The 21,545-nt window shown below is 37.0% G+C and overlaps 2 protein-coding genes across 2 annotated transcripts in view; both read left to right on the forward strand.

Annotated features, from left to right (window-relative positions):
* The window catches only part of LOC110572105 (histone H2A.Z), a 2,650-nt gene extending 821 nt beyond the window's left edge, over positions 1-1,829 (forward strand). Inside the window, exons 2-5 of the mRNA XM_021680377.1 lie at positions 164-241; positions 525-638; positions 988-1,117; positions 1,392-1,829. Coding sequence (XP_021536052.1) covers positions 164-241; positions 525-638; positions 988-1,117; positions 1,392-1,453 — 384 coding nt within the window. The 3' untranslated portion in view covers positions 1,454-1,829. The remainder of the gene's footprint in view (positions 1-163; positions 242-524; positions 639-987; positions 1,118-1,391) is intronic.
* A 1,469-nt stretch (positions 1,830-3,298) lies between these two features.
* Positions 3,299-21,545, forward strand: part of DNAJB14 (DnaJ heat shock protein family (Hsp40) member B14) — a 50,275-nt gene continuing 32,028 nt past the window's right edge. The window contains exons 1-2 of the mRNA XM_021680378.1: positions 3,299-3,582; positions 19,373-19,544. Coding sequence (XP_021536053.1) covers positions 3,450-3,582; positions 19,373-19,544 — 305 coding nt within the window. The 5' untranslated portion in view covers positions 3,299-3,449. The remainder of the gene's footprint in view (positions 3,583-19,372; positions 19,545-21,545) is intronic.

Here is a 21,545-nt window from a genome sequence, read left to right on the forward strand (position 1 = left end):
GGCGGGCGGGGTCGCCCTTGCGGCGCGCGGCTGGCCGGAGACCCCGGCTGGGCACGGGGCCGCGCTCGCGCCTGGGCCGCGCCGCGGTGGGGGAGGGGCACACCGCCCTGGTAATCCTATATTCCCCGTTCCTCCTTCGCTCGCGGGCGTGTGCGCGCCGCAGGCTGGCGGTAAGGCTGGGAAGGACTCCGGAAAGGCCAAGACAAAGGCGGTTTCCCGCTCACAGAGAGCCGGCTTGCAGGTCAGTGGTTGTTCGTGCAGTCTGGGAATTGTGGCGTTTTTCTCTAAACCTTTTTTCTTGTTTATCATCGCTCTGGATGGGCGTTTTGTCTTTGCGTGGGTGATGCGGTGTCGCGACTTGGTTAGCCGATACGATAAATACCGAAGGGGGGGCGATCACGTGTGTCGATGCTGGGGTGCGTTGCTGCACCAGCGTCCATGCCCCTTGGTTTGGCGCGCGTGTAATATTACCGTCTTTGACTCTAACATCTTTGTGCATTTATGTTTGTGTGCTTAAAATTAAGTTCCCGGTGGGCCGTATTCATCGACACCTGAAATCTAGGACGACCAGTCATGGACGTGTGGGCGCGACTGCCGCTGTGTACAGCGCAGCCATCCTGGAGTACCTCACCGCAGAGGTAAATGGGTGTACGCCTATAATCTGGAAAAGGTTTGGGGGGTTGGGGGGGAGAGGCAGCGAGAGGGAAGGAGGAAAGTGATGCAAGAAAAACTCCCAGGCCCTAAACGCGGCTAGAAGCTTCTGAGAACGCTAGAGGGGGCTGGTGTTCATTAAGGAATCTTACTGAGCTTCGTTGAGTTTGCTGCTCTTGGAAATAAAATTGCGTGCCCCCTTTTGCATGTGTTGCCATTCAGTTAGTAGGGGAAGACGTCATTTGGTAGATTTACCTACATGAAGGTTTGATTCTACTCTCTGGGCTTTGGCTTTAAGGGAAGTTGGAAGGAGATTGATTAGAATCTGCCTTGTAGGTACTTGAATTGGCAGGAAATGCATCAAAAGACTTGAAGGTAAAGCGTATTACCCCTCGTCACTTGCAACTTGCTATTCGTGGAGATGAAGAATTGGACTCTCTCATCAAGGCTACAATTGCTGGTGGTGGTATGTAAATACTAAAATTTTATTCCTTTGTAGAAAAAATTGTGTAGTTCTCGTTATTAATTTATAGTGCAGAAGGCCTATTTTCACTGATATTCAGTGTGGTTGCATTATCAAATTTGATTCATGTATATAACTTAATGACTTGTTACATACTTGAGCTTTGCATTTAAAGACATTTTCCAAGTTGAACATTAAACTGTCTTGGTTTTAAGTGTTGTGTGATTTTTAAAATATGTATATTGAAAAGTAGAATTAATCCCTCTTCCTCTCCTAGGTGTCATTCCACACATCCACAAATCTCTGATTGGGAAGAAAGGACAACAGAAGACTGTTTAAAGGATGCCTGGATTCCTTATTATCTCAGGACTCTAAATACTCTTTAACAGCTGTCCAGTGTTGGTGATTCCAGTGGACTGTATCTCTGTGAAAAACACAATTTTGCCTTTTTGTAATTCTATTTGAGCAAGTTGGAAGTTTAATTAGCTTTCCAACCAACCAAATTTCTGCATTCGAGTCTTAACCATATTTAAGTGTTACTGTGGCTTCAAAGAAGCTATTGATTCTGAAGTAGTGGGTTTTGATTGAGTTGACTGTTTTTAAAAAACTGTTTGGATTTTAATTGTGATGCAGAAGTTATAGTAACAAACATTTGGTTTTGTACAGACATTATTTCCACTCCAGTGGATAAGCTCAATAAAGGTCATATCCCAAACTTAGTTGTGTTTTAAATTTGCTTGATTGTAATGGGCATTCCTTTCTTTTGAGTAGGTATTTCATACAGCAGTAACATAAGCATATTTCTTCTCTTGAAATTGAACTTGGTAGATAAAGTCAGCTGACCCAAGTGTAATTTTTTTTAATATTATGTAATGAGGTATTAAAAATTTTAAAACGTTGGCAGGAGCTGCAGTGGGGCAAGTTGCTGTTTCTTAGGCTAAGCTGACCATCTCAATTTGTTGGCTGTGCCTATTCTGTGTGATGGCATCACACTGGTGGGCTATTGCTGTGGTGGATTTGGGGAGGGGGAGAGGGCATTATAGCTACCTCCACAGAGGGAACTTTCAGTTTAGACTTTGGAGATAATGGTTTTTTCATGCACTACAGTGTTTTGAAGTCTACTTGAATTAAATTTTTCAGTAGTTAATATTGGGGGGGGGGAGCTGCGTGCTATTCCCATTTTCCAGAAGAGTGTCTATTTCTTTGCGAGTCCTGAGTTACATATTTGCATGCTAACAATAGCTTGCTTGAACATTGTGAAAAAAACGAGTATTTTTTGGTTGGGTTGAATGGACCATTTTGACACTTGCTTTGCGGGAAGTTCCTGTCCTAATTTTTTAAAATTTGGATGTCCTTACCAAGCAATAAGTGGTCCCTTCCCCCCCCACCAAGGAGACCCAACATGACATGGTTCAGCATTCCACGAGGAAGTGCCATGAAAATGGGAGAAGGGAGAAAATCCAACAAGTCATTTCTGTGATGATAATACATTAAGAAAAGGTTCCTGCCTTGTTTTGATCACAAAGGATTAGGACTAGGGCTTTTCACCAGAATAATTTGCAAACTGCAAATAAAGTGTTCGTACCTTCTGGATGTACCGAGAGACAATTTAATGGAATGTGGGTCAGGAAAACGGTGTGTAGCTGAAATAAGGAAATAAAACAGTACCGTGGTTAGGGTCAAACGACGCTCTAATGTGCTTCTGAACACCTGTGCCGGAAGCGCTTCATAGGGACTGACAGCGCGGTGCTCACCTGACCGAAATCTCCGAAGGCTGAGGGCCGAGAGGCGGGCCCTTCGATCCCTGGGATTTTTCCTGTAAACGAGCGTCCCCAGGCCCCAACTGTCGCCCCGGCCGCCGGGAAGGCGGGCTCCCGGCTGCGCTGGCCGCGCTGGGAGGTCAGGGGGCACGGCGATGCTAAGGCAGGAGGCGGGGTCCCTACCTCGACGGGATACCCCGGCGGGCAGCAGGGCTGGTATCGCCCGCCTACTCCTTCCCCCCCCCCCCCCAACACGTTGGTCGGCTCCGAGCGTGTCGGCGCCGCGCACGGACAGCCGAGTCGGCTGCGACTCCCAGGCCCGGGAGCTCGGTCTTGGGGCCCGGAGGGATGCGGCTAGCGCCGTAGGGGCCCGCGGGGGGCGGGGAGGCCGCCGCGAGGAGGCGGAGCTGTGAGCCTGCCCGTCCGCCCGGGCCGCCGCCGCCGCCACGGTCCCCTGCTCTCCTCCCCGCTCGCCACCGCACGCCCCCACCCCGGGCCGGCTCGCCTCCGCCGCGGTCGCGGCGTCCGTACCCCCGTAGCTGCGCTACCGGAGGAAACGGAAGAAAGCGCAAGCCATGGAGGGGAACCGGGATGAGGCGGAGAAATGTGTCGAGATCGCCCGGGAGGCCCTCAACGCCGGCAACCGTGAGAAGGCCCAGCGCTTCCTGCAGAAGGCGGAGAAGCTCTACCCGTTGCCCTCGGCCCGCGGTGAGGCCCTCACTGTCCTTTCCTTCCCTACCTGCCGGGTCCCCAGACCGCCGCGTAGCCCGCCCCTGCCCCCACCATCGCCCCTCCGGGAACCCGCGGGACCCCCGGCCTGCCAGATCCCGCCGCAGGGCCCCGGGAGGAGCATCCCGACACACCCCCGCCCCGGCCCCGACTGTCCCGGGCCGGGCCTGGGATGGGCTGCCCGAGATTCCCTCTGCACTAGCTTGCCTTTGAGATGCCGCCTCTCAGCTGACAGACGAGTGTTGCCGGTTCTCCGGTCCTTTTTGTAAAGGTTTAGCTGTCATTCTGCCAGAAGATTTCTCTGGCCCCGTCTTACCTGAGTGGGGCTTTATATATATGGCTGTTTGGTTACGTGGCCCCCTCCCACCGCATCTTCACCCTCAAATAAGGCCTAGGCCCCTAATGAAGTGAGAGGAATGGGGAACTCAAATGGCTCATGTACACGTCTCCATTCCACCACCTTTGGGGTGAACACTATTCCCAAACCAAACATTTCGAATACCTGAGATGACATTGCTTTTCCCTGGTAGAGAGTTTTTTTTAGAAAAGAGCACAAATTGGGCAAGAATGATAGAGTCAGCAATGATTTCCTAAATAGTATCGGATTTGATAACACCATAATTATCGATTCATTAGGCAAATCACTAAGGAATGGTGTACTGGACTGACTTAAGTTGAATTCGCTCTGTTCAGGTCCTGCTCTGGAGGCTTTAAAGTAATAATAATAGCCAACATTTACTGAACACTTAAAGTGCCAGGCCTTGTGCCTAGTGTTTTATATGAATTATTTCATTTACTCCTCAGAACAGTCCTATGTAGAGATGGAATTCGTTTAACCGGGTTTACCCATGTGTAAACATTTTTTAATGAATGAATGAATAAATGAATGAATGAATGAGTGAATGAATGAAAATATTTTAGGAAGGTCACAGAGTAATTAGTAGCAAAGTCAGAATAGCACTTGAGCTTTTCAGCTCCAAAAAGCCTTTAACCGCTATGCTCTATTGTCTTGCCAATAGAATACTGTTTCACTGGAGGTTCAAGGTATTTCTAGGTTAAGAAAATTAATGATAAGTTAATAAGAACGTGAGGCTGTTTTATTTTCTCAATTTTTTTATATTGTTGTATTCTTTGCTTTATCTATCATTTTCATTACACTGCTGTTGAATACTTTACCAGAGAGGACAGGAAAAGGAAGTGAAAGAAAAGAAAGGAGTTAATATTTTTTTAAAATGTGGCACAAATATGTAACAAAATTTACTTAATCATTTTTAAGCATATGGGTCAGTAGTATTAACCGTTTTCAAACTGTTGTGTAATAGATCTCTGGAATTTTTCATCTAACAGAACTGAAATTCTATACCAACAAAACAACTCCCCATTTTCCCTGCCTGCCAGCCCTTGGCAACACCATTCTTTATTTTTCTAAAATTGTACTACTTTAGATACCTTATGTAAGTGAAATCATACAGTATTTGTCTTTTTGACTGGCTTATTTTACTTAGCATAATTCCTTTAAGTACATGTTGTAGCATGTGATATGATTTTCTTTTTTAAGGCTATATAATATTTCATTTTACACCCCCCCACACACACATTTTCATTATTCATTCGTCTGCCAGTAGACATTTAGGTTGTTTTTATATCTTGGCTATTGTGAATAATGCTCCTATGAACGTGGGTGTGCAAGTATCACATTGCAGGTTTCTCCTGCTTTCAATTCTTTCAGATACATACCAAGAAATGGGATTGCTGGATCATATTGGCAGTTCTATTTTTAATTTTTTGAGGAACTACTATACTCTTTTCCAAAGCAGTTGTACCATTTTACATTCCCAACAGTGTGCAAGAGTTACAGTTTTTCCACATCCTCACCAAAACTTTTTTGTTTGTTTTTGATAGTAGCCATTTTGAAAAGTATGAGGTGATATCCCATTGTGGTTTTGATTTGCAGTTTCTTTAATGATAAGTGATGTTGAGCATATTTTTATATGTGTGTTGACTTATTTATATCACCTTTGAGAAATGTCTATTCAAGTCCTTTGCCCATTTTTTTAAAATAACTTAATTATTATTATTAAGGTGCTGAGTTGAGAGTAGAACTCAGGTGATTGACAGAAAGTAGTTTTTTTTTTAAAGATTTTATTTACTTATGGGGGGGGTGTGCAAGTGGGGGGAAGGGCAGAGGGAGAGAGGGAGAGGTAGACACTCCAGCAGTCTCCATGCTGACCACAGAGCCTGAGTGGGGCTCTATCCCATGACCCTTAGATCATGACCTGAGCTGAAATCAAGAGTTGGATGCTTAACGGACTGAGCCATCCAGGCACCCTTGCCCATTTTTTAATTGGATTATTTGTTTTGTGGTTGAGTTGTAGAAGTCCTTTATATATCTTAGATGTAAGCCCCTTATCATATGATTTACACATTTTTTCGCCCATTCTGTAAGAAGTCTTTCATTCTGCTGGTTGTGTCCTTTGATGTACAGAAGTTGTTAAGCTTCATGTAGTCTCATTTGTCTGTTTTTGCTTTTAAGCCTGTGCTTTTGGTGTCATATTCAAGAAATCATTGCCCAGAATTAAAATTTGCATACTGTATGAATACATGATTTCATTTTAACCATTATCTAGTACTAGAGGGACAGTTTTAACATTAAGCAAGTAACCACTTAAGACAGAATGCCTTGGCTTTTGAAGCCTACCTTCTCCACCTACTGGCTGTAATCTTAATCTTGGGCAAGTAGCATAAACCTCTCTAGCCTTTGCTCTTTCATCTGCAAAATGGGACAATAATGTACCGATTTCATGGGGCTCTTGTGAGGACTAAAGGAATTAATATATGGAATGCATTTAACAGTAAGCACTCAATTTTTTGGTATCATTTCTATTTAACAAGTGTGAAGCTCTGAGAAGCTTTAAACTTGTAGCTTGTCATTCTTATATCATATAAACAATTTGTTGTTTTTGTTGTTTGTTTAATGCTTCACTGAGAAACTTTATTCTTTCAGTGTTTTTTTTTCTTAACTAAGCTCTATGCCCAACATAGCTTGAACTCACAACCCTGAGATCAAGAGTCACGTGCTCCACGGACTGAACCAGCCAGGCACCCCTATCATATAAGCAATTTGAATCAGTCTGCTAAAGGATACTGTAAGATATAAAAGCACAACACAGTTGTTGCTCTTAAAGACATGAACATAGAAAACATTAAGAAAGATAACAGTGAAAATTAATAGTACAATGTCTTGTAAAGGCAGTCTGTGATTACCAAGGAAAGTGATAGTTTACAGTTGTGGCGTGGTCAGAAAATCTTAGTTTAGATGCATACTTTACCTCTGACAGTTTTGTAACCAGGGACAAGTTACTTAGCATCTCTAAGTGTTCTTTAGTTGTGAAATTAAGATTTCATCCCAGGGTTGAGGTGAGCTTTGCTGAAATAAAGTTATGCTCAAATACTTAGCAGAGTGTGTTTTACATAGAATGTTCTCAGAAGACGTTTAATGGTAGGGAGGGGAGGAAAAGGTCTAGAACATTTGTGTAAGTCCTGAGAAAATAATTGGTGTAGAAAGAAAGTGAAGCTAGTGGTTAAAATGAAATTTTAAAATTTTATCCCTGAATTTCTCCTATTCTAGATTACTAATAAATTCTTATGCCTCAGGGTTTTGACTGAAGGTTCCTCTGGATGTGTTTTCATACTAACATAGGCAAAAGAAAACATTGCATATTGATTTTCATTATTCTTATACAGTGAATGGGAAAATGTGAGAGTAAATTCTAACTAAACTCCAGAATTTTTATCCTCTTTACATTTTATTTTTGCCAGGTGAGCAGTTTGATTGATAAAACACTTAAAAAAGTTGGCAAGAGTTTTCCTTGAGGAGAAGCTTGATCTTCAAATGGATCTAGGACATTGTTGCTTTCTATGTTTTTAGTTGAGGATATTATTTTATGGATCATTTATTTCAGTGGACTTCTAAGTGAATTGAATTTTATAAATATTCAAAAATTTTCCTTCTATGAGTTTGGTTTATGTTCAAAAGGATTGATATGTATGACTAGCTACTACATATTCTGGAAAAATAATGTCAGCAGGCAGAAAAGTAAATTACTTTTTAGTTTCTTAAACTGTATACTTATTGAATTATTGATATGTTTTGGACTTTCACAGAGGGATACAATCTCACTGTTTTAATGTTTTACATTGCTATTTACTTAATATTAACTTCAGTGTTTCATACTAATCGGGGGGCAATTAGTATAGATTGTTTTTTTTCGAAGAAAAGCATTTTGATTGTTTTCAAGAATTTCTTAGTAACTTGAACTAAATTGTGGCCTACAACTTCAAAAAAGGCCATCCTGTGTGCTTTAATGAATGAATAACTCATGTGTAATTTGCAGCATCTATCTGCACAATAACAATTAAAATAGTACTCTATTTTTTCCCTATGTGAAAGATATATGTATAGAATTTTCCTTTTTTTATACATTATTTTAAAATTTAAATCTAATAAAAAATTCAAAGTTCTGTCCCTCTTTTGCCTGACTTAAAATAGTAAAATAAAGCTTTTCAAACTGTCATTACACATCTGAATATTAGCCAACCTGTTCCTTTTAAGGCAATTCCATTTTCTTTCTGTTTCTGACTTAATTAAATTTTAGTGATGAGTACAAACTATACATTCAGAACAAATATTCCATAACATTCAATTAAGGGTTATAAAATGATCTCCAAATTTCAGCTAATAGCCAAAGTTTTTTATAGTTAAAGAAGGAATACTGAATTTAGTTTTGAACCTTAATTTTATAGTTGTGTGACCTTGCATATGTAACTATTTTTTGGGCCCTCAATTTTCTCATCTCTGAAATGGGGATACATTTATTCAACACACATTTGCTGAATCCACACTTCCTTGTGGCTTCGGAGTAAGTGAATAATAAGTCCTTGTCCTCTTAGAGCTTACATTCTACAGGAATGAAATATGATGTATCTGCTGGACATAATAATGGCTCAGTTCCTGTGATTCTCCTTTCCTTTCTTGAAACTTAGTTATCTCATCTGTAATTTTCATGGGATTATTATAAAGATATTTTATTAAGTGCTGTAAGAATGTCGTGTATTATTACTAAGCCAAAAGTATTTGGATACTGCCTTGGCGTCAACAGTATAATATTTGTCTCTTTTCTGTCATTTTTAGTTACTTGTTTGAGCAGAAAATAATTGCTTTAAGTTAGGATTGCTCTCCATTTAGATTCAACTACTCATTCCATGCTTAGTTAACATGTGGTTCTCCCTATTTTGCTGCATTCATTCCTCATGCTATGCTTTCTGTGTGTATAGCCGTCCCTCTCCTAGATTAAAAAGTCTTTTGCCATCAGGAACCATTTTAATCTTATTATCCTTTTTACTCCCCTCGTACCTGACAGTATTTGCTTTGGCATATATAGGGCTGTATTTTCTGGAATGATACCTGTTTATATAACTTTATTCCCTTCAATAAGGATGATTTGCTAAATAATTAAATGAAAATCTTATAGCTTAACATCCTATTCACAAATGAAGCTTTTCAATAATCAGATAAGTATGTAAAATGTATATATAAAAATTGTCACTAGCCAAATTTAGAAAGAGTGTAAATGTTCAGTGGGAATCGATTAAATAAATTACATTGCATTGAGATACTATGCATCTATTAAAAATGATAATGTGCCTCAATAATTTTCCATCTGCTGATCCCCTCACCCTGCTCATTGGCCATAAATCCCCAGCTGTCTTTGCTGAATTCGGAGTTAAGCCTGATTACTCCCCTACTGCAGTAGTCCTGAATAAGATGTAAATAAATAAAAAAATACATAAATACATAAGTAAATGATGTGGACTGATATTTATTGATAAAAAATGAAATACATGATATCTTATGAACTAAATAAAGGTAAGCTATCAAATATTTAGATTATTCTAATTTTGTTTAAGCATACATAAAAAACTTGACAGCTAACTAGAGTAACTTAGAGTCAAATATACCAAAATGGTTGAGTGATTTTCTTGTGTGGGATTTATAAGTGATTTTTACTTTGTTATGTCTTTTTTAATGACCTGAGAAACATTACTTTTATAATCACACAAATAAAAGCTGTTTCTGGTTTGTGAAGAGGAGGAAAACATCCATTTGTTTTTCAAATTATTTATCCTTATTTTAGATTTAGCTAATAGTGGACATTCTATATAACAGGTGTGCAGTAGAAACTTATGAAATAAAAACAGATCTTGGTTCTTCACTTTTGGATGATTCACATAAACATTTTTAATACTGTATTTACTTTTTTACCAGTCCTAAATACGGAGTATTCTTAAATGCAGAGTCTGTCAAAACCCCGAAAGTAAAGCAATACGTGTGGAAAGTGAAGGCATATGTATATATGATATTGTATAATTTTGAAAACCAAAAGTAAATGTAGTCTGGTTTATAAGTTTATAAGTACTGTATTTGCCCAACTAATGTTTGTAATACTGCACATTATTGCTAATGAGATCTCATGTGATAGCTAAGACAGAAAAATCCAATGTGTTCTAAATTCTGGCACTATTTGAACTGAATCATATTACCTTCTCAGGCATTGGTTCCAGAAATTAATACAGAAAGCCTTGCTGAGTCCATTTTTAAGATGACAAAACTGGATATTGAGACCCAGAGGTAATGGAACTTGTCCAAATTTTCACTCTTTGGAGGCAAAGAGTGTTTGGTGTGAGTGCATGTACACACGTAGCCATTGTTAAGCAGAGCCCCTATGCATGAAATTGTAGAAGAATTTTCAGTATCATAAAGATGTTGAAAATATAAAACAACAGTATGATCCTGCTTCAGCAATATTCAGCATCTAGCTATTAACCTGGATGATGTCCAGAAAAACACTGTAAGATAATTTTATGCTAAGAATGAAAGGGAATGTACAGATAACTTCTAACTAGCATGCATAGGGACTTGGTGTCCACCTATAAATGCTAAACACATAAAATCATTTTCATATCTGGCTCCACAAGTTTTAAAAAATTCTTCATTTATTAGCTGAACTACTTCTATAAAGAGGTATTTCCCCTTTCCTGTCTTGGGGTTACATAGTGGTACAGTTCATACAGGAAAGACAAGTGCTTGATTGCTTTTATCAGTTTTCAAGAAAAGGGGTTGGTTCCCTTTTTTTCCCCAAAAGCAGCTAATTAGTATAGTTGACCCTTGAATAACATGGGTTTGAACTGTGTGGATCCACTAATCAGATTTTTTTTTTTTTTTGCTTATTACAATACAGTACTATAAATGTATTTTCTCTTCCTTATAATTTTCTTAGTAACATTTTTTTCTCTAGCTTATTTTATTGTAAGAATACAGTATATAATACATATAACATACAACATATGTGTTAATCAAGTATTTATGTCATTGGTAAGGCTTCCTTCCAGTCAATAGTAGGCTATTAGTAGTTAGGCTTTTAGCGAGCCAAAAGTTACATGGGTATTTTTAACTGCAATGTGGATTGGTGCCCCTAACTGCTGGGTTGTTCAGGGTCAACTGTATTATTTTTTAGGTCTTTGGCCAGTAGGGAGCCCCTTCACATTTACCTCCTGAGTACAGACAGATTCCCAATAGTCTTTAATAGTTGGCTTGCTGTTTGGTGTAACAGAATGTTTCAGGTTCCTCTTGCACATTTTCTGTGAGAGATCTGGAATCATATCTCCAATAAGTTTCTTTTAGTGGAAAATGGTGTTTCAACATTACAATCTGGCACTAAGGATGCTGTAGCTACTGGATTGTTCATTATTTCTGGGCTTTTTCAGTGTACAGACTAGGAAATAACTTTTTTTTCCTAAAGCTAAAACAGCTTACGAGTTTATACGTTTACTTTTCATTCAAATTAAGCACTGGGGTGTTAAATTTCTCTAGTTTATATTTCTTTTTTTTTCTAGCTTATATTTCTATTTCCTTCCTCCCACAGTAGTAATGCTGGTTCTCAAGGCCATGGTAAATGATAGAATATGTCATAATTATTTTTTTGCTTTCTGCCACATCATATACTTACATAATAGTTTCAGAGTAGTATTATCAATACTACTCCCCTAATACAGTTATTGAAAAGTTAAAATTTTTAGCTTATACTCTCCCATTTTCCCTCCCCATTTCAAGTTTTTTTAACATTCTGAAATAATTTAAAATTTCTAGAAAAGTCACAAGAATAGTATAGACTTCCCTTGTGTATTTCACTCAGGCTTCCAATTTCATAAAATTTTACTACATTTGCTTTATCATGCCCTTCCTCTGTCCTTCCCTGCTGTCTCCCCCGTCCCATGCATACATGCACAATTTGTTCTTACTATATTTTTTCCTGAACCAGTTAAGAGTAAGTTATAGACATGATGTCCCATTACCCCTCAATAATTCAGTGTATATTTTCTAAGACAGGGACACTCTTATATAACCACAGTACAACCATTAAATTAATGAAATTAATGCATGTACCTCTTTCAGATTCTACCCATCTTCCCAATTATGTCTTTGATAACAAAAAAGATACATGTTGCATTTAGTTGACATGTTTTATTCTCCAGATTATCTTTTCTTTTTTCTCTCTTGACCTTGGCATTTTTGATGAGTACAGGCCAGTTATTTTATAGAATTTCCCTCAATTTGGGTTTGACATTTCCTTATGTGAATTTTTGGCAGGAATACATAGAAGTGATGTTGTTTTCTTAGTATAACATACCAGGAGTGATCTGGTCTTTATTGATTGATGCTAATTTTCATCACTTGTTTGAATTGCTGATTGTCAGGTTTCTCCATTCTAAATTACTTTGTTTCCCCATTGTAATTAATAAATATTTTGTGGGAAAATACTTAAAACTGTGTAAATGTCCTGTTCCCCAACAAACTTCCCCAACTCCTTTAAGCGTCCATCGATGATTCTTTCCTGAAAAAATTTCTAATGGTGGTTTTCTAATTCTGTCATTCCTTCTACAATTTATTAGTTGGCATTCAACTTTATTTATTAGTTTGGATTCATGGATTCCTATTTAATCCATTACTATCATGTTTTTAAAAGATTTATTTATTTGAGAGAGAGTGAGCATGTGGGTGAGTGAGGGGAGAGGGAGAGGGAGAGAATCTCAAGTAGACTCCCCACTGAGCATGGGGATGATGTGGGGCTCAATCTCATGACCCATGAGATCGTGACCTGAGCCGAAACCAAGAGTCAGACACTCAACCACCTGAGCCACCCACGCACCCCCATTGCTATCATTTTTAATTTTGATGCTCAGATTACCTCAGATTTAGTCAGAAGTCCCTTCAAACTGACTCCTGCGTCTTTTTGACTTTAACTTTTTGACATGTCTCCATCACTCTTTGAGCATTCTTACTTTCTGGCACAAAACAATTTTCGGGTTCACTTTTTATTTTATTGTCCTGGGAATCAGCTATTTCTCCAAGGAGCTCTTACTCTTTTCAGTGGACAATGGTACTTGGAAAGTAAGATATACACACTAGATAGGCTTCTTGCTACAGGGTTGTCATTGCCTTTGGGTCCTCTCAGTCGACAGAGCTAAGAAATATATGTATGTGTGAATGTATGTATGTATATGTATGTGTATGTATATCTGTGTGTTATATGTGTTTGTATATGGACATATGCACATTTATAGTAATTTAATCTTTATTAATTTTGATATCTGTGCAACATCCACAAACCTCCCTTTCAGTCCAACAGAGTTCATTCTAGCCTCTGTTTCCATATTTGTAATGCCATTCTCAGGCCTGTTTTTGGCTATAGCTTCCCTCTTGGTTCCAATAAGCTTCCTTCATCCACATATCAGCTGCCAAAAGGTAGAAAAGGAAAGGGAAGAGAAGACCAATAATTTGTTTTTTTCAAGTAAAAGACAAGCCAAAAGAAGCCCACCATTTTAAAAATATTTGAATCTGTCTACAGTGTCGGAGCATATTATTATTATATACTATATGCGCTTTCTTTTATTCGTTATTTAGTCTTATCTCTGTAGGTCACTATACATTTAGTTCTCACCATCAGTCCTTATATCAATGTATTTATAATTATCTTGTATTCCTGAAGCTTGTTCTCTAGTAGATTTCTAGGAAGGGCTTGTGGGAACTATGCTCCTAAGTTCTGGAATGTTGAAAACTGTTCATCTGGGGACTTAGTGCTTGAAGTTAGTTGGTGCATACAAAATACTTGACTGAAATTTTCTTTCTTTGGATATCTAAATATGTTATTCCATTGTTTTCTGCAAATACTACTGATAAGCAAAGTTTGATGACAGTCTAATTTTCTTTCATTTATAAGTTGTTTTATCTTTTTGCCTAGATGCTTGGTTAATTTTACTAGAATATATTTTGGGGTTGATTATTTGGGGTCAATATTCTTAGTTATGTGATTTGCCCTTTCATTATATGACTTTAGATGTTTTTATCAGAGAAGTTTTCCCCAATTATTGTTTTATTGGTTTTAGTCCCTTGCTTTATTTTTCCCTTTTTGGGACTCCTATTATATGTATGTTGGATGTTCTTTAACTATTTTCAGTATTTGCCATTTTTTCTAATTTTTTGTCTTTTTCATTTTTTAATTTAAAATTTTTTCCTCTTTTTAATATTCTCTTTTGCTTACACAAAGTTATCTGTAGTTTATTAATTCCTTCTACTAGTTTAGTCTTCTTTTTTGAATTGGTTTTTTTCTTTTATTTCTTATTGTTTCCTGAGTTTTATCATCTAAGCTCTGAATGAATAATTCTAGGGGTTGTTCTAATTCTAATTTATGGTGTACTTTTGTATTGTGTATAACTTTTTAAAGTCTTTTCAGCTTGTTTTGAAGTAGTGGTTTATAGCATTTACCTGTTTTGTTGGCAAGTCTTTGTGGTATGTTTTCATTGTCTTCAGAGATTTATTTTATTCCTATTCACTTTTTTTCTCACAATAACTTTGTATCAGATATCAGTTCTACCATTTTCTTTTACTAATTTTTTATACTCATTTTTATGAGAAGTTAATTAGCCTTTCTAAATACTCAGAGATCCTTCTCCAGTTTTTGGGTAATGTTTGAAAATATATCACCTTGCTTTATAAGTTCTCTCTCTTTCCTCCGTCCTCACTTCATCTGGAGTTTCTTATTTCTTCTACTGCCCCCTGTCCTCTTCAGTTTGGGTCCTGTTCTCAGAAGGTTCTTGGTGTGGCTTTTGTTCTGGATGGGAGTTTTGACTGATCAGTTTTGAACATTTTAGTGCCTGGAGTTTCTATGCCCTTAAGAGTTTATTGTGGACCCTGTCACTCACATGCTACAATAGGAGCAGAACTCATTCTTTTTTTACATATTTTTCTCAGTTTTGCCTGCTGTGTTGTAATATAGAAAGTCCCTGTCGGTTATTTTGGAGTTCTTTTGTTCTGTGGACTGGCAAATGCCCTGTTACTGTGCTCTACTTCTTCCCACACAGATGGTAAAACCCACATAGATCTTGTAGCTTTATTGGTGGTTCATCCCCACCTTCTGGTACTTTGGGATTTTGTGCATGAGGTTTTGATTTTGCTATCTAATTGCTCAGATTTTATAAGGGAATTGGCAGAGATTTAAAATTTTAGCTGTTGTCACATCCTTCTTCCCAGAATTCTTACAAAATTTTTGAGAATTTTTGTGAACCACTAACCTCTAGACCATGCTGGCTTCTGCTCTAAAGGTTAACATTATGATTGCATTAAATACAAACTAAACTATATTTGAAAATTAACTATATAACATATATCATACTTACCTTGTTAATAACTAATAGGTTGCTGTCTAAGAGCCTTTCTGCATCATCTACAACTAGATATTATAAAAACAATTTCTTATGTCTTTGGTGACCTCTTGAATGCATTAACTAGAGAAAAGATGTGGTAGAAAGAAGTGTGTGTGTATATATATACACACACACTTATATATTTATATACATAGATACATGTATATACTTATATACATATATAAGTGCGTATATGATATAAATAATAAACAACTATATGTTTGCAAATTTGCCAACACTGTTAGGATCTTTAAAATATATATATAACAGCCTTACTGAGATATAATTCACATATGTATAATTCATTCTTTTAAAGTATACCATTCAGTGGGTTTTAGTACATTCACAGTTGTGCAACCATTGCAGCAAACAATTTTAGAACATTTTCTTCACCTCAGAAAGAAACCCTATACTCATTAGCAGTTAATCCTCATTTGTCCCCAATTCCACCCTTTCCTCCCCACTAGCCCTTGGCAGTGACTAATATACCTTACTCTGTGTACATTTGCCTATTTTATACATTTCATATAAATAGAATCATACAATATTTCTGACTTTTTTTAACTAAGCATGTTTTCAAATTCATCTATGTTGTAGCATATATCAGCTTCATTTTTTCCCCAAATTTTTTTAAAAAGATTTTATTTATTTATTTCAGAGAGGGAGAGAGCGTGCCTGTGTGTGCACAAGTAGGGGGAGGGGCAGAGGGAGAAGCAGACTCCCCGCTGAGCAGGGAGCCCAATGTGGGGCTCGATCCCAGGACCTTGGAATCATGACATGAGCTGAAGGCAGATGCTTAACTGACTGAGCCACCCAGGTGGCCCTCTTCCCCAAACCTTTGTTTAAATTCTAGTTAATATACAGTGCAATATTGGTTTTAAGAATGGAATTCAGTGGTTCATCACTTACATATAACACCCAGTGCTCATCAAAGCAAGTGGCCTCCTTAATACCCATTACCCATCTAGCCCATCCCCCACCCACCTGCCTCCATCAACCCTCAGTTTGTTCTCTATCATTAAGAGTCTCTTGTGGTTTGTTTCCCTCTCTCTTTTTTTCCCTCCCCCTCCCATATGTTCTCCTGTTTTGTTTCTTAAATTCTACATATAAGTGAAATCATATGGTATTTGTCTTTCTCTGACTGACTTCTTTCACTTAGCATAATACACTCTAGCTCCATGTTGCACCATGTTGTTGCAAATGGCAAGATTTCATTCTTTTTGATGGCTGAGTAATATTCCATTATAGATAGATAGATAGATAGATAGACAGACAGACCACATCTTCTTTATCCTTCATCAGTCAATGGACATTTGGGCTCTTTCCATACTTTGGCTATTGTTAATAATGCTGCTGTAAACATCGGGGTGCATGTACCCCTTTGAATCTGTATTTTTGTATCCTTTGGGTAAACACCTAATAGTGCAATTGCTGGATAGTAGAGTAGTTCTATTTTTTACTTTTTGAGGAAGTTCTGTACTGTTTTCCAGAATGGCTGCACCAGTTTGCATTCCTATCAAGAGTGCAAGAGGGTTCCCCTTTCTCTGAATCCTCACCAACACCTGTTGTTTCTTGTGTTGTTAATTTTAGCCTTCTGACGGGTGTAACCATCATGGTTTTGATTTGTATTTCCCTGATGATGAGTGATGTTGAGTATCTTTTCATATGTCTGTTAGCCATTTGTATATCTTCTTTGGAAAAAATGTCTTCTTTAGAAGACTTCTTTGGATAAATGTCTGTTCATGTCTTCTGCCCATTTCTTAACTGGATTATCTGTCTTTTGGGCGTTGAGTTTGTTAAGTTCTTTATAGATTTTGGATACTAACCCTTTATCAGATATGTCATTTGCAATTATCTTCTCCCATTCCATAGTTTTAGTTTTTTGCCTTTTAGTTTTGTTGATTGTTTACGTAGTACTTCATTTTTCCATTGTATGAACATATCACATTTTATCCATTCATCAACTGATGAACATTTGGATTGTTTCCAATGTTTTTCTATTATGAACAATGCTATTATGAACATTTGTGAACCAGTTTTTGTGTAGATGTGTGTTTTTATTTCTCTTGGGTATATGTCTTTTTCAGATGTATGGTTTCCTAAATATGTTCTCCCTTTCTGTGGATTGCCTTCTTACTTTATTGATAATATTCTTTGAAGGGACAAAGTTTTTAATTTTGATGAAGTCTGGTTTCTCTATTTTTCTCTGTCACCTGTACTTTTATCTAAAAATGTTTTGCCTGACTCAAGGTCACAAAGATGTATTCCTATCTTTTCTTCTAGGAAGAAATTTTTCTTTACTTCTATATTCACACACACATTTAGTTGTATGATCTGTTTTAAGCTAATTTTTGTATATGGTGTAACAAAGGGGTTCAAATTCATTTTTTTGCACGTGGATATTCACTTGTCCCAGCACCATTTGTTGACCCACATGTTCTGATATGTAGTACGTTCATTTTTCTTCAATTCTATTTTTTCATTTCTATTATGATTATTTCTTTGATATACGAGTTGTCTCAATTTTTTTTTCCTAACCCATTTGTGATCTTTCTACTTAAATTTTTAAATTGATTTCTTACTTAAATGCATTGTGCTCATTTGATTGTAGAATATATGACTACTTCTTAGAAATTCAAAGAGAATAACATTATGGTCTAGCTATAATGTAGTCAGTGTTTTTATTCCTTGTGTGCCTGAAAGGATGAATATTTACCAGTTGTTGGGCATAATGTTGTATCTCTTAGATCAAGCTTGATAAATTAGACATTTATATCATTTGTATCCTGGTGATTTTTTCATCTACCCAATGTGAGTTAATAAATGACATTGCATTGTGTTAAATTGAAATGTGTTAAAATTTTCTACCACCATGGCGAATTTCTGTTTCTTCCTTTTAGTTCTTTTTTCTATGTTTAGTTTTTCTTAAACATGTATTAAAAGATTTTATTTATTTGAGAGCAAGCGAGAGAGAGCAAGCACGTGCAAGTGGAGGGAGAGAGATAGAGGGAGAGGGAGAAGCAGACTCCCCGCTGAGCAGGGACCCTGAGATCATGACCTGAGCTGAAGGCAGATGCTTAACTGACTGAGCCACCCAGTCCCCCCTTATGTTTAGTTTTACTTATGGAAAGTTTCAAGCGTACACAAAAGAAAGTATAGTGTAATTAATTCCTATTGCCCTCTCATCTTTAACCTTTATGAATATATATGGCCAATCTTATTTTATATATATTTTCTCTACCCTTTCTTTTATGCTCCTCCAGTATTTTAAAGCAAATCCTAGACATAACTATATTATTGTTTTATAGACTCAATGTTTAGATTTACTCATACATTTACCACAGTATTTGCTCGCCATTCCCTTTTACATTTTCACCTATCTGGAAGCATTTTCCTTCTGCCCAAAACCTATATATTACAGTATCCTTTAGTGAAATCTTAGTGGTAAATTTTATCCATTTTTGTTTCTTTGAAAGGTTTTTAATCTTGAGCATTTTCTAGAAAATAAGTGCAGAATTCAAGTTGACAGTTATTCTTTCTGAGCATTTTAAAGGTATTATTTCCATGCCTTTTAGCTGCCATTGTTGTTGTTGAGAAATAAATAGAAAGTCTAATTTCTATTTCTTTGTAGATAATCTCATTGGCTTCTTTAATGACTCTCTCTTTTTCTTTGGTATTCTGTGGTTTCACCATGATATGACAAATGTAGGTGTGTCATAAGGAATTAAATGATAGTACTTTTGAGTTATTAGGTTTAATTTCTTAATATTCTAAGTGATGTGATCTTAAACAGGTATATAAGGGAATATATTTTATTTTAAAAAGCCATGTGGTGAATACTTTTGGAGTACATGATTCTTAATTTTTCAGCTTTATAACTTTCTTCTCAAGATCGTGTGTATATACATGATGTAACATGGCATAGTATGCTTTCTGTATCTTTCTACAGCACTGTTGGAAATAATTATGAAAAATGGAAGCACCGCTGGAAATAGCCCTCATTGCCGAAAACCATCAAGTTGTGGTGATCAAAACAAGCCTAATTGTACAAAGGACAGCACATCTAGTAGCGGTGAAAGTGGAAAGGGCTACACCAAAGACCAAGTAGATGGAGTTCTCAGGTAGGGATAAATATGAGTTATATCTCAACTAGAATTGATACTAACATAATTTTTTAATGTTATGACGCCTAAAAAAATGTGTGAACTATAATTTGGTGGAAGAACAAACACAGAAGAATTGAACTCTGGGTGTCTTATGCTTTATGTTATTTATCAGATCAGTCTGTAAAGTACCAACTCTATGGAAGGTTCCATCTTTTAAAGTAACTATAAGGCAAAAGTTGCTTCCAGATATTTTTTCTTGGGGAATATTATTTCAATTTTTTGACATAGTATAATATTTAGATAACTGTATTAAGAGAGGATAAAAGAGGAGAAAGAATTGTTTTGTCTTTGTATACAGGAAAGTAGAAGAATTTCATATGAGAGGAAAATTGAGGGCAATAGCAACAGCATTTTCAAATTCACTTGTATTAATGTAGCACAATTTTTTTCTATTTCTTTAAGGCCATCTTTATATATACATATGCAAACATATAATAATGTCCTCTTCTTTTAATATTTTTCGTACTCTAATTATTCCGCCTCCGTGTTTTTAGTTTTACCTCATGTTATACTTCTACTTAAAGTAAAAGAATTAGGTAGAGTTGGAAAATTGTGAACTAGGTTTTGGGGATCTGATGTAACTGATTTTATAATTAAGAAGAGCTTTTCTGGAAATAAAATGAACCTTTGAGTATGAAACACTACAGAAAATGCTGTTTTGTTTTCTGCTACAGCTTAGGGAAGCTTTATTGATACTGTACTGATGTTGCTCTCTAGCAAGGTTGAAGGACTCTAAACAGTGATTAATCAGATAATTCACATGGAGAATGAATTATAGTACAGTGAACTAGCTCAAGTGAAGAGCAGATAAAACTAGATTGTCTTTCTCTTAACGTTTTCTTATCTACTTTTCTTCTGATCTTATTTCCTTTTTTTCCTCATCCTTTTTTCTCCATTGCTTTTTAGTTCATTCTTTTTTTTCTTACCATAATTTAGAATTGAAGTCATTTTATTTTTTAATTTTTTTAAAGATTTTATTTATTTATTTGACAGAGAGAGACACAGAGAGAGCAGGGGGAGTGGGAGAGGGAGAAGCAGGCTTCCTGCTGAGCAGGGAGCCTGATGCGGGGCTCGATCCCAGAGCCCCGGGATCATGACCTGAGCCGAAGGCAGACGCTTAACGACTGAGCCACCCAGACGCCCCCTAGAATTGAAGTCATTTTAAATAAAATATCAATGTATTTACATTTTTCTTTTTTCCCTACATATTTAGATGCTAAAGCTTGATTGTAACATTTTATCTGAGTGTGGCCACAGATGTTGGTGTTTGGTAGAAAAAAAGAAAAGAAAAAAGACTCCCTAATCATGGTGAAGCCATGCTAAAGGGTATTTGATTAGCATGAATGGTAGTGAAGCACTTTTGGGATATAAGTAATTTTGCTAACTACTTTTATAACTAGTATTGTGTGATTGAGAGTTGGTTGACTATGTGAGATAGGTGAATGAATAAATGAGAGACTTCTTTTTGAATTTCTTCAAGAAAAAGCTTTAAATAAATGGTGTGCTGAAATGTGTTCCAGGAAACCACATCTATTTGAAAACAAATTGTATTTTCTTGTAGAATTGACTTTCTATTGGGAGAGTATGTTCTTAATGAAAGACCTAAATAAAGTTAATTGTATTATATGTGATTTCTGTTTAGAAGCATTTTGTGATTAAAAAAAAGACTATAGAACTACTTATATATTTTGAAATATCACCAAAGAATAGAGTTGAAAGTTTTGGAGAATAGGTATGCCCTAAATCTGGTGCTATTTTTTAAAAATCTTTTTTTCTTCGTTTCCTCTATCCTCACCTTAAAAGGAAAAGAGGAGTAGCTCAAGATATGGTAGAAATAAGGAAGGAAGAGCAGTGCTTTGTTTTACTATCTCTTGGAGTATTTAGGCAGGATATCTTGAGAATGGAAGAATGAAAGATGGTGGTGGGTACGGATACCCTTTGTGTATGGCCGGATTT

The sequence above is a fragment of the Neomonachus schauinslandi genome, chromosome 2 (genome assembly GCF_002201575.2).
Source record: "Neomonachus schauinslandi chromosome 2, ASM220157v2, whole genome shotgun sequence".
Classification (NCBI taxonomy): Eukaryota; Metazoa; Chordata; class Mammalia; order Carnivora; family Phocidae; genus Neomonachus; species Neomonachus schauinslandi.